Below are 12,761 nucleotides of genomic sequence, written 5' to 3' on the forward strand. Positions count from 1 at the left end.
ACAACCTGGTACAATGCATCTCTCCTTGTTAGGTTAATGTTTAATCGTACATTGTCCCTGTTTAAATAAAATTACATTACATTACATGAATCATAGCAAATACAGATTGTTACCTGTAGTGTTAAACAGCTGGGGTTGAGGTTTGTGAAAGTCAATTAAAAATCAGTTGCAGCATATGTTAATAGTCCAAAGTGATGAGTTTGAGTACAATATGTAGTACAAGAAGTCAAATAGATGAGGTATCTTAGATTTTTTTTTTTTTTTTATTAAAGGGATATACAGTTTTCTTTCCTAATACAACAAATGACAGTCAAGTGACTTTAGTTGGAGGACATGGTGTTGCGAATCCAGGAGTTGTAGTTGCAGACCTTGGTGTAGACTCCGGGCTTGTTCCTCTGGGCGCAGCCATAACCCCAGGACACCACACCCTGCAGCTGACCGTTGCACACCACGGGGCCACCAGAGTCTCCCTGATAGGACGCAGATAGAAAGGACAACACGTGAGCAGAGGTGCTCTAAAGTTTGGTGTGTCCACTCTAAGAAACTTTAGCTCGTACCTGGCAGGAGTCCTTGCCTCCCTCGAGGAATCCAGCACAGAACATGTTGGAGGTGATCTGTCCAGGGTAGGCGGACCTGCAGCTGCTGTCGCTCAGGATGGGGGCATCCAGGCACCTCAGACGATCAGGGTAGCTGCCTAGAGAGGAAACAGACAATAGGCCCTACATGTAAATATTCATACCCCAGAATGTACCAGAAATATGTTCCAGATGTGAGTGCAGTGTGTTACTGACTCCCAGAGCTGCTGGTGTTGCCCCATCCAGAGATCAGACAGCGGGTGCCAGAGCTGGCACAGCTGGAGGGCAGGGACACGGTGCTGACGTAGCTGTGCAGGGAGGCGGGCTTGCTCAGCTTGATCAGCATGATGTCATTGTCCAGGTTGCCACTGTTGTAGCTGGGGTGACGGATGACCTTGGCAGAGTCGATGAACTGCTCTGTGCCCTCACTGACAGCAATGTTGTGCTCACCAAGACGCACCTGGATGCGGCTGCAGAGAGAGGCATGAGGGTTAAATTATAGGTTAGGAATCTGACATTACATTGTCAGTATCTCTGATTTCATTACATTTTGAAAGAACATAATGCTAAAGTGAATCAGTGAAAGTGGTTTTAGTATGACTGTGGACCTAATGTGTGGATGTAAAATGTCTGCACTTACGACTTGTAGCAGTGAGCAGCAGACACCACCCAGGTGCTGGAGATCAGGGAGCCTCCACAGAAGTGGTAGCCAGAGTTCAGAGAGACCTGGTAGGCCACAGAGTTCTTTCTGCACTCATAGCCTCCAACAATCTTGTCATCCTCAATGGGAGCGGCATCTGATGAAGAATTTACCATAGTTTATGTTTTGCAGGACAGTAATTTTCTGAAGAAATCTTAAAGTAAATAGCTCTTCAGTACTATTGTCACAAAATGGTCAAAATTACTTTAAAAAATTAGTGAAAAAGTAAGATTGATACTTACATGCCACTGCGAACAGAGCCAGAAGAATGAAAGCCTTCATGATGCTGTCCGTCTCAGTCTCGGTGTCAGCTCAGTGGCACTGCAGCCCCTTTTAAACCCACTCTGTCCCTCTGCTATCTGATGGACCAAGGACACATATTTCCATTTTTCACCTTTCTGTCCAGTAACCTGTGAGAAAAACGCATCTGGGAGACAAGAGTCAACATATTGATAATGTGAGTTCTGGTTGCACCCCTGTTACGAACATTGAGTTTATGAAAGATATGCACTTATTAATTTGTTTGAAATTACTGTAGAAATTTAAAGGAAATTGTGTTGTATTTAATTTTTTCTGTCATTGTAATGGAGGTATACTGCATTACTACCATACATAATAATAATAATAATAATCATACATTTTATTTATGGCCACCTTTCTGGACACTCAAGATTCCCTAACAAGACAATAAAATAGTAATAATAATAGTAAAAACATACAGAACATTACTAAGTACAGATGAGTGTTGATCATGTTGGATATGCCAGTGTGAAAAAATGTGGTTTCAAGCGGGTGCACAAGATACCATAATTTGGAGAAAAGCACAATAACTTTCATATCAATAGTGTATTTAAGTTGTCGGTATTTAATTGATGGTGTTTATATTTTCACTCACTAACAGTTAAAGATATTTACTTTCCCCTCTGTCTCCTGTATGTTCTCCTGATTCATAACTAGTGTAAAATTGTCAGACCACTTATTTTAAATGCAGTCTAATAGCAAATGTACAAAATATTTCTTTTGAGCTATTACCATCACCAATATATCAATCCTGTATTCATGTTTAGTTAATTTCTTTTGAGAGGGAACAATACTTGGGTTAAAATATTTCTCTGGAATTGTTTGCAATGCTTGTGATTTTTTTAAATAGTTGTTGATGTTGTTGTGACACGTAAACTGAATCTTAATGTAAAATTGTATTTTTCCATACAGTATTTATTATGACCTCTTTTGTCACGCTGGTGAACAGAAGAAAACACATGCATAGGCTATATATTTCAGGATACAATTGTTTGTTGTAAATATTCAATGCATGATGAAATAAACACAGTATTTATCATCCAAGGTGTCTGAGTTACTTTAAATTGTTATGTTTTCACTGATTTGAGCAACATGCAGACAAAACATACCTTCATTTATTAAGTAAGAAATCTTGAAAAGTAATTTTCTCAAAATCCCTCTAATGCCAAACTGTTTTGTTCAATCCCTGAATGTATATCTGGCAAGTGTTGAAGACTGCCTTTTCAGAATTTTAAGTTTTGAAAGTACAGAAACATTTACATATCTTTTTTTTATTTCTTGAGGTTTTTTCTCTTACATTTTTATGAAAAGTATTACTTTGCAGCAGTTTTATTTGGTTTTGAGACATAGATTCATGATTTTTCATATTAAAGCAGGTTTTTTGATTATTTTTTTGCACATATATCTTCTATTCATTTCTAAAATGAGATTACTTCTTATCTTGTTTTCCTTACTGCTGATTCTTTTAATTGGTAAATCTATTTTTAATTATCTAACAGCACAAAACAGGGAACAACAGAGAGAGTGAGGTTCATGTTAATTTATTTTCTCAAAGCAGATGCCATAGTAAGAGATTGCTTAATGTTCCTTCCAGTCAAGTGACTTTAGTTGGAGGACATGGTGTTGCGAATCCAGGAGTTGTAGTTGCAGACCTTGGTGTAGACTCCGGGCTTGTTCCTCTGGGCGCAGCCATAACCCCAGGACACCACACCCTGCAGCTGACCGTTGCACACCACGGGGCCACCAGAGTCTCCCTGATAGGACGCAGATAGAAAGGACAACACGTGAGCAGAGGTGCTCTAAAGTTTGGTGTGTCCACTCTAAGAAACTTTAGCTCGTACCTGGCAGGAGTCCTTTCCTCCCTCGAGGAATCCAGCACAGAACATGTTGGAGGTGATCTGTCCAGGGTAGGCGGACCTGCAGCTGCTGTCGCTCAGGATGGGGGCATCCAGGCACCTCAGACGATCAGGGTAGCTGCCTAGAGAGGAAACAGACAATAGGCCCTACATGTAAATATTCATACCCCAGAATGTACCAGAAATATGTTCCAGATGTGAGTGCAGTGTGTTACTGACTCCCAGAGCTGCTGGTGTTGCCCCATCCAGAGATCAGACAGCGGGTGCCAGAGCTGGCACAGCTGGAGGGCAGGGACACGGTGCTGACGTAGCTGTGCAGGGAGGCGGGCTTGCTCAGCTTGATCAGCATGATGTCATTGTCCAGGTTGCCACTGTTGTAGCTGGGGTGACGGATGACCTTGGCAGAGTCGATGAACTGCTCTGTGCCCTCACTGACAGCAATGTTGTGCTCACCAAGACGCACCTGGATGCGGCTGCAGAGAGAGGCATGAGGGTTAAATTATAGGTTAGGAATCTGACATTACATTGTCAGTATCTCTGATTTCATTACATTTTGAAAGAACATAATGCTAAAGTGAATCAGTGAAAGTGGTTTTAGTATGACTGTGGACCTAATGTGTGGATGTAAAATGTCTGCACTTACGACTTGTAGCAGTGAGCAGCAGACACCACCCAGGTGCTGGAGATCAGGGAGCCTCCACAGAAGTGGTAGCCAGAGTTCAGAGAGACCTGGTAGGCCACAGAGTTCTTTCTGCACTCATAGCCTCCAACAATCTTGTCATCCTCAATGGGAGCGGCATCTGATGAAGAATTTACCATAGTTTATGTTTTGCAGGACAGTCTTTTTTCAACAAAATCTTAAAGTAAATAGCTCTTCAGTACTATTGTCACAAAATGGTCGAAATTACTTTAAAAAAACTAGTAAAAAATAAGATTGATACTTACATGCCACTGCGAACAGAGCCAGAAGAATGAAAGCCTTCATGATGCTGTCCGTCTCAGTCTCGGTGTCAGCTCAGTGGCACTGCAGCCCCTTTTAAACCCACTCTGTCCCTCTGCTATCTGATGGACCAAGGACACATATTTCCATTTTTCACCTTTCTGTTCAGTAACCTGTGAGAAAAACGCATCTGGGAGACAAGAGTCAACATATTGATAATGTGAGTTCTGGTTGCACCATCACGCCAGACACATGCATTAAACACATGGCCTGTTTTCATGTATTTATTGAGAAATATATTTCCCTAACTATATTACTTAAGCGAAGATAAAAGAAGAAGAATGTCCTGGGGACCTTAAAACTAGCTCTTGGGTCTTCAAAACTCAACATTTACTGTATATTTTGATAGTAGTAGTTTGACATACCATTCAAGTCAAGGCGTGAATTGGTTTATTATCCATGAAGATAATCCACAAGAGCCTCAGATAGTTTACAGCAGATTACATCAAAATGACAATCAGAAATAACATGAAGTTGGCTTTACAGTGGGAGACACATTTTATGTTTTAAAGCTAAAAATTGTGTTTACTCTTTGATCAAATGTTCCTGTCACTAAAATGGAGTGTCTGGTTTTGCCCTCTGAGATTGAATATGTCTGTCACACTGCAAGACAAGAACATTTTCTAGTGATTAACTAATTTGGCAACAGAAACAGATCACATCAACATTTTAAATATTTGCCTTTTAGGGTATTTTTATTCAAAATTGGAAACAATGATACTGATACAGTAATATATTCTATTTCCTGATTTGTTGATCAAACCTTTCATTGTGCTGTAATTCATATCAATCAAAATCAAAAGGTAGATGACAAAGCGGTGAAATGATTCACTATAGAAAAAAAAAATAGGTTTCTTTAAGAGCCTTATTTAGACAAAAGTAGCCTTCTCTTCATGGTTGTGTTGTGTTTCATGTTAAAATTTGCAATGAACAACATCCTAAACAATATTTGTTTTACACAGAATATTGTTGAAATTTAATTGAGTATTTTTATCCCTGCCAAATAAATGGCAATATGTAAATATATGTGTCTTCAAGTAATAGCATAAATGTTAGTTTTAATCTCAATGATATAAGCTTTGTATGAGACACTTCATTTGAGACCATTAGACAGGTTTTAGATTTACCTCAATTAATTATTGTGTTGAAAATGTTAATGTGTACTTTAGCAGTACTAAAGCTAATACCCTACTTCCACACTCAGACATATGCCTGCATTACCAGGATATACTTTCTGACCATATAAAGGTCTCAAAACCAGGCAATCATGGAAAAACAATAGAAACATCAAACAAATATTATGGAAAATATGTTTTATTACACACAACTCAACTTTATAATGTGTACAGAGTGACTAAGGGCACTATTGTTAGCATTTTAAAACCCATTTTACATACATGGGACAGCTTTTCATTTGGAGAATCATACTTATACATTTGCTATTAGACTGCATTAAAATAAGCGGTCTGACAATTTTACACTAGTTTCTGTCTTGTTTTTTTAAGTCAGTGTTCTATGAATCAGTAGAACAAACAGAAGAAAGACGGAAAAGTAAATATCTTTAACTGTTAGTAAGTGAAAATATAAACATCATAAATTAAATACCAACAACTTAAATACACTATTGATATGAAAGTTGTTTTTCTCCAAATGATTGTCTCTTGTGCACATGTATGGTAGTAATGTAGTATACCTCCATTACATTGACAGATAAAGAGGCATTGTAAGGCTAAAAATAAAATGCAACACAATTTCCTTTAAATTTCTACAGTAATTTCAAATAAATTAATAAGTGTATATCTTTCATAAACTCAATGTTGCTAACTGGTGGTGGAACCAAAGCTCACATTATCAATATGTTGGCTCTTGTCTTTCAGATGCGTTTTTCTCACAGGTTACTGGACAGAAAGGTGAAAAATGGAAATATGTGTCCTTGGTCCATCAGATAGCAGAGGGACAGAGTGGGTTTAAAAGGGGCTGCAGTGCCACTGAGCTGACACCGAGACTGAGACGGACAGCATCATGAAGGCTTTCATTCTTCTGGCTCTGTTCGCAGTGGCATGTAAGTATCAATCTTATTTTTTACTAGTTTTTTTAAAGTAATTTCGACCATTTTGTGACAATAGTACTGAAGAGCTATTTACTTTAAGATTTTGTTGAAAAAAGACTGTCCTGCAAAACATAAACTATGGTAAATTCTTCATCAGATGCCGCTCCCATTGAGGATGACAAGATTGTTGGAGGCTATGAGTGCAGAAAGAACTCTGTGGCCTACCAGGTCTCTCTGAACTCTGGCTACCACTTCTGTGGAGGCTCCCTGATCTCCAGCACCTGGGTGGTGTCTGCTGCTCACTGCTACAAGTCGTAAGTGCAGACATTTTACATCCACACATTAGGTCCACAGTCATACTAAAACCACTTTCACTGATTCAAATTAGCATTATGTTCTTTCAAAATGTAATGAAATCAGAGATACTGACAATGTAATGTCAGATTCCTAACCTATAATTTAACCCTCATGCCTCTCTCTGCAGCCGCATCCAGGTGCGTCTTGGTGAGCACAACATTGCTGTCAGTGAGGGCACAGAGCAGTTCATCGACTCTGCCAAGGTCATCCGTCACCCCAGCTACAACAGTGGCAACCTGGACAATGACATCATGCTGATCAAGCTGAGCAAGCCCGCCTCCCTGCACAGCTACGTCAGCACCGTGTCCCTGCCCTCCAGCTGTGCCAGCTCTGGCACCCGCTGTCTGATCTCTGGATGGGGCAACACCAGCAGCTCTGGGAGTCAGTAACACACTGCACTCACATCTGGAACATATTTCTGGTACATTCTGGGGTATGAATATTTACATGTAGGGCCTATTGTCTGTTTCCTCTCTAGGCAGCTACCCTGATCGTCTGAGGTGCCTGGATGCCCCCATCCTGAGCGACAGCAGCTGCAGGTCCGCCTACCCTGGACAGATCACCTCCAACATGTTCTGTGCTGGATTCCTCGAGGGAGGCAAGGACTCCTGCCAGGTACGAGCTAAAGTTTCTTAGAGTGGACACACCAAACTTTAGAGCACCTCTGCTCACGTGTTGTCCTTTCTATCTGCGTCCTATCAGGGAGACTCTGGTGGCCCCGTGGTGTGCAACGGTCAGCTGCAGGGTGTGGTGTCCTGGGGTTATGGCTGCGCCCAGAGGAACAAGCCCGGAGTCTACACCAAGGTCTGCAACTACAACTCCTGGATTCGCAACACCATGTCCTCCAACTAAAGTCATTTGACTGGAAGGAACGTTAAGCAATCTCTTACTATGGCATCTGCTTTGAGAAAATAAATTAAAATCAACCTCATTCTCTCTGTTGTTCCCTGTTTTGTGCTGTTAGATAATTAAAAAAAATAGATTTACCAATGAAAAGAATCAGCAGTAAGGAAAACAAGATAAAAAGTAATACATTAATAAAAAAATCAGAAAACCTGCCTTAATATGAAAAATCATAAATCTACAGATCTTATCAAAAACAAATAAAAGTGCCAGAAAATGAAATACATATGCAAGTTGAATGGAATTCATTAATTTGAGGTGCAGCAATATAAACACTCTCTATTGCCCTGTAGTGAGGACAAAATTATGTATATCCTCCCAGGATCCTTCCTAGGGATTTACTGTTTACACATCAGTTCCTCTCTAGGAAATGTGAGAAAACTATAGGACCTGTAAAATAAACAAAGATGTATTTGTTCAACATCTCCAAACTTTGATTGGCCCTGAACATACCCTTTTCGTGACGTCAATAGTAAGCGACTGTCTTCAGTTTGTGTATCGGCTGCTGAGCTAACAGCTGCACCAATTGTGTTTTGGTTTTGCTCTGTCTCCCATGAGCAGTTATCATGAGGTAAGAAATACAACAGCCTCGGCGTTCTTATCATGTGTGCTCAGTTTTTGCTGGCAGTTCGGGCTGCAGCTTTACCTCAAACCGTGGTAGCCTGTTAGCTAACAGCCAACTCCATTGCAGGATCAGCACCTAATATATGCGGAATGCGCATCCATTGCGGATGTGGTGCAGAAAAAAATGCGCATCGATGCGACAGAATACAGAAGTCAACGTCAATGATAAAAGCGGACAAAACTATTTTAAAATGCTACACAGTTGTAAGCAGTGTTATGTTTTGTTGTTGTATTTCAGCTCTGGAGGTGATTCTCTGCCTTGATGGTGCATCTCACTGTCTAACAGCTGGAGGTTTAGATGTAGCTTAGCCTGCTCCAGATGTTTTTACACCGTGTATACATGTTCTCAGTAACATATCATTATAAATGAAAATGATAGAAAGGGATTTAAGTGGCTGCAGCTAGCCATAAAAGTCTCTGGTCGTCATGCTGTAATCAGCCAACATGATATTGTTATCTCTCACTAAGCTGCAACAATGCCTTGATTCATTTTAAGAATACTGTTAAAAACTGTTTTTTAGGGGAATTTTAACTCTATTTGTCTTGGGAAATCAGTGTGTGTTGCAGCTGTAGTCAAAGCGGGTTCATAGTTATCTGATACAGTATACTGGAGATTTGTAATGTCTTCAGCAATAGGTTCAGTTACACCTTGAACCTGTGTTAATGGGGCAGCAGCTGCCATTATCAGAATTGGCCCGCCAGTCAGTTCTGCTGTAAATCACGTCTGACCCATGACTGAGTACTACGAGGAGGGGGGGCTGCTGTACGAGCAATCACCTCCCATGCACATCAAAGTGGAGTCTCCGGAGGGACCCTTTGGAGGGGGAGCCTCAGAAAACGGCTTCCCCAGGGAGGATGATGACTCGGAGGGCAGCTGTGACCAGAGCAGTGGATTACCTGGAGGACTCCCCTTCAACGTGGTAGTGGTGCATCCCAACATCATGGCACCTGGCATGTCCTCAGATGACATCTTGTCCATTGAACAAAGTAAGCCTGAATGAGATTAAGACCATTATGGGGAACCGGATTGTGTGTTTCCTTGTTTATTTGTAAATTTCTGAAGAGGATGTGGCTCCTAATGGCAAAAGTACACATTGTTACATTATTTCATAAAACGACTTTATCTGCAGTGTAGAAAAGCACAGCCAGCCAATACATCTATGCAAACAGCTACATCAAAATTTTTTTACTAAGGAAACATTTAGCTACAATATAATCATTCAAGGAAGTAACAATTAAATTAGGGATGCACTGCTGTCTGTGGATTCCTTCATGCGCGGCTCATATTCTTTCGGATGTTTCATGCGCAGGTGTATTGGCAGCGGCGATGTTGTGTATTGTTTAGGGTCCTTGCCGTCGCAGAACAGGTCGGCATTGCGGGTTGGGCGTGTGGCTCGGCTTGGGTCGCCTTCTTTTGGCTGCGGTTGCTGCCGGGCGGTGTTTTTTCTGCTGGCGAGTTCCATTTTCACTTTCTCACAGCCTACTGCATTGAACGGTCCACCTACATATACACCTTCTTGTAATCAACGGTGGCGTCATTACGTCGACCAGCGTAGCACGTGCAGTGCAAGCGTAGGGTTCGGTTCGGTGGAAAAAAATTCTAAGGTTCGGCAGAAACCAAACCCCGTGAAAAAGCCCAATATTCGGCCGAATCTGAACCCGAATCCTGGATTCGGTGCATTCCTAATTTAAATACATGTTGCTCTTAATGCTCCGTGCCTTTCCAAAAGTAGGAATAGTTGAATATGTTTCGGCTTAGCAGAGTGGAAATAAGACTGACACTGTTAAAGCACATTTCTCTTCCTCACACAGTATATTTAGCTTCACTTGATATTTTTTCATTCCCTTCTGGGCTGTCCTCTCACCTCTCTCTGTACAGACAGAGCTATGTCAGCTGCACTGGCGGCTGGCGGTGCAGGAAAACGTAAAAGCCGTTTCAGTGGAGCAGAGCTGGAGGTGTTGGTGTCAGAAGTCACTCGGTGTGAAGGAGAGCTCTTTGGTCCTGCGGGGAGGCTCCGGCGGCGGGAGAGGGAGCGCATCTGGGCAGGAATCCTCGAGAGAGTCAACTCTGTCTCCAGAGTCCCACGCACCCTTCGGGAGGTGAAGAAGCGCTGGGATGACCTGAAGAGACGCAACGGAGGCAGGCTAGCGGATGCTCGCCACCGCAGCTGTTACCTGCCATCCAGCAGAGGAGCCTCTATGCTTGGCCGTCCTTCCCAGACTAGCCCCAGGCTTCAACAAGCCAGGCAAAAGCAAAGCATCAGACCAAAGCCCAGTTTCCCATGCTTTCCTGACTCTGATACAGGTAAAAAAAAATAACTTCTTTGATTGTCTGGTTTGGTTTTTCTTTGTAGATTGTGTAGATGCAACTAATGTATATATATATATATATTTTTTTTTTTTTTTTTTTTTTTTGCAGGTGTAGGAGTGGAAGGGTCAGAGAGAGATGGTTTGGAGAAAGATGATGACAATCCTGAGCGTGACAGAGAGATGGGAGAATCTGAGGGTGAACCAGTAGAGAACAGCATGGAAGACAAATTGGGATTAGGACTGGGTCTGGGCATAGGACCACCCCCTCCATCAGAACGATGGCTGCCTCCTTCCCCCCTCTACAGTGCTCCTTTTCTCAATGGCAGCCCTCAGCCCAGTAGTCCTCAGCCTTCACTTGGAGCACAGCAGGGTCCTCTTGAAGCGCCTCCGCGCAGCTCCTGGCTTGAAGATGAGCTACGAGGGTTAGGGGAAGCAGCAATTCAACTGGGAAATAGGGTGGAAAAAAGTCTGCGGGAGTTTGGGGAAGGTTTCAGACAGGACATGAGAGCACTTGTCGCTTCGCAAGAGGCATTAGCAGTCAGTTTACAACAAAACAATGTCCTCTTGCAAAGGCTGTTAGGAGTGCTTGAGGCCCAGCAGCAACCACAGCCACAGCAACATCGTGTACAACAAACACACCAATCACAAACATCTCTACAGCACTTACAGCCACAGCCAGCTCAGCAGCAGCAGCAGCTACAACACACAGAACCACTGCAGCAGCAGCAACAACAACAACAGCGGATTGAAGAACCACTGCAAACACAGCTGCAACATCAGCAGCAGCCACTTGTAGTACAACAACAGTCACAACAGCACCAAACACAAATACAGCCGCAGCCACAAGTCACCCAGCATTCAAATAATCCGACAGCTGTGGCGGTGGTTCCTGCACCATCGTCCCCTGACATACATGACCCTTTCCCCTCTCCACCCACAAACACGAATGGAAGTTTGCCGAGGCCTCGGCGAGGACGAGCAGTTGATCACAGGCGCAGAAGACGGCGCTGAGGAGACAGCACTTAGAAACTCAAAATGCACATCATGCATATTTGGTGTTTCAAAATGTGACATGAACGTATGCTCTTTTTCTATTTCTTTTACAGTATTTCTGTAAAATAGTATGGCATTTGAAGTTTTACGTCCCACAACCAGAAAACCTTCTCACACTTAAATTTGTCTCAAAGAGGACTGAAAATTAGACACATAAGATACAGTAATAGGGTGGCCTTAACATTAGCTTGGTTCGTCAGACATACACTGAAAGACTCTGTGGAGAGACATTTTCAATCATGGGACTTTGAATACCCAGACAGCAACATACTGTAGGTTCTGATGTTTAATATGCATGTCACTGTACATGCTTTGCAGCCAAGCTGCGAAGCTCATGATGCTCTTACTAGTTCAGTACTGTCTCAATTCTCCTGATACACTAACTACATTGTCATAAAGTACTTGTACTGCAGTTGTTACCATATATGGTAGTTATACAGCTATTGTACTTATCTGCTAATGTATGCTTGTGCTTTTAACATTTTCATGGAAAAGTAAGTCTTTTCCAGCTTCGGTTGGACAATAAAGTTAGACTGTGTTCTGTCCAGTGCATTTTAAGACAACAGTGTTACATTTTAAAGACTTGCCAGTTTTTGGTGAAAAACAAAAATTGTTTTTGGTGGAATTTAAAAGCATACATAAGAATGTAGGGGCTATTTATTCTACTCGTGCATGCAGTATGATGGATGTGTTTGTAGATAGTTGCAAAGAAACAGAATATGGCCATCATCTACGTAGTTTTGCACAATCTATATTTTGTAGATAGCGACTGTTCTGATGTAACTTAACTTTAATAAAATTCAGACATGGACTGCAAATAAATCCATCTGATCACTTGTGGATTTGTCACATAGTTAAAAGATAATGTAATATTGATGGTTATGTTGAAGTGTATATATGTTGTGAAGAGAGTGTTTGGTGTGTAGAACAACCATAGATATAGAACAACAACAAAGTCACAGCGGTAGTAGAAATGGAAATTTATAATGTTGGGTTTCAAATTCTATTTTCTGAAATGATGAACAACCGCTGG

At 41.7% G+C, this 12,761-nt stretch overlaps 4 protein-coding genes across 5 annotated transcripts; 2 read left to right on the forward strand and 2 right to left on the reverse strand.

The window, feature by feature from the left end:
* Positions 1–287: 287 nt before the first annotated feature.
* LOC116049301 (trypsin-3) lies at positions 288–1,656 on the reverse strand. The gene is made up of 5 exons (XM_031298833.2): positions 1,518–1,656; positions 1,216–1,372; positions 792–1,045; positions 558–694; positions 288–470 (listed from the first exon to the last, which is right to left on the reverse strand). The coding sequence occupies exons 1-5, from the start codon at positions 1,555–1,557 to the stop codon at positions 321–323; spliced, it is 738 nt and encodes a 245-aa protein (XP_031154693.1). The 5' UTR covers positions 1,558–1,656; the 3' UTR covers positions 288–320.
* A 1,439-nt stretch (positions 1,657–3,095) lies between these two features.
* LOC116049300 (trypsin-3) lies at positions 3,096–4,579 on the reverse strand. The gene is made up of 5 exons (XM_031298832.2): positions 4,377–4,579; positions 4,075–4,231; positions 3,651–3,904; positions 3,417–3,553; positions 3,096–3,329 (listed from the first exon to the last, which is right to left on the reverse strand). The coding sequence occupies exons 1-5, from the start codon at positions 4,414–4,416 to the stop codon at positions 3,180–3,182; spliced, it is 738 nt and encodes a 245-aa protein (XP_031154692.1). The 5' UTR covers positions 4,417–4,579; the 3' UTR covers positions 3,096–3,179.
* A 1,802-nt stretch (positions 4,580–6,381) lies between these two features.
* Positions 6,382–7,769, forward strand: LOC116049299 (trypsin-3). Its single transcript, XM_031298831.1, has 5 exons — positions 6,382–6,493; positions 6,639–6,795; positions 6,966–7,219; positions 7,317–7,453; positions 7,541–7,769. Exons 1-5 carry the CDS (start codon positions 6,454–6,456, stop codon positions 7,688–7,690), a joined length of 738 nt encoding a protein of 245 aa, XP_031154691.1. The 5' UTR covers positions 6,382–6,453; the 3' UTR covers positions 7,691–7,769.
* A 419-nt stretch (positions 7,770–8,188) lies between these two features.
* si:ch211-261d7.3 (mastermind-like protein 2) lies at positions 8,189–12,550 on the forward strand. Of its 2 annotated transcripts, XM_031298830.2 has the most exons (4): positions 8,189–8,312; positions 8,604–9,352; positions 10,245–10,670; positions 10,785–12,550. In XM_031298830.2, the coding sequence occupies exons 2-4, from the start codon at positions 9,097–9,099 to the stop codon at positions 11,684–11,686; spliced, it is 1,584 nt and encodes a 527-aa protein (XP_031154690.1). In that variant the 5' UTR covers positions 8,189–8,312; positions 8,604–9,096; the 3' UTR covers positions 11,687–12,550. The 2 variants fall into 2 exon arrangements, with proteins under 2 accessions (XP_031154690.1, XP_031154688.1); XM_031298828.2 differs by having other exon boundaries at positions 8,202–9,352.
* Positions 12,551–12,761: the final 211 nt, after the last annotated feature.

The sequence above is a fragment of the Sander lucioperca genome, chromosome 10 (assembly GCF_008315115.2).
Source record: "Sander lucioperca isolate FBNREF2018 chromosome 10, SLUC_FBN_1.2, whole genome shotgun sequence".
NCBI lineage: Eukaryota > Metazoa > Chordata > Actinopteri > Perciformes > Percidae > Sander > Sander lucioperca.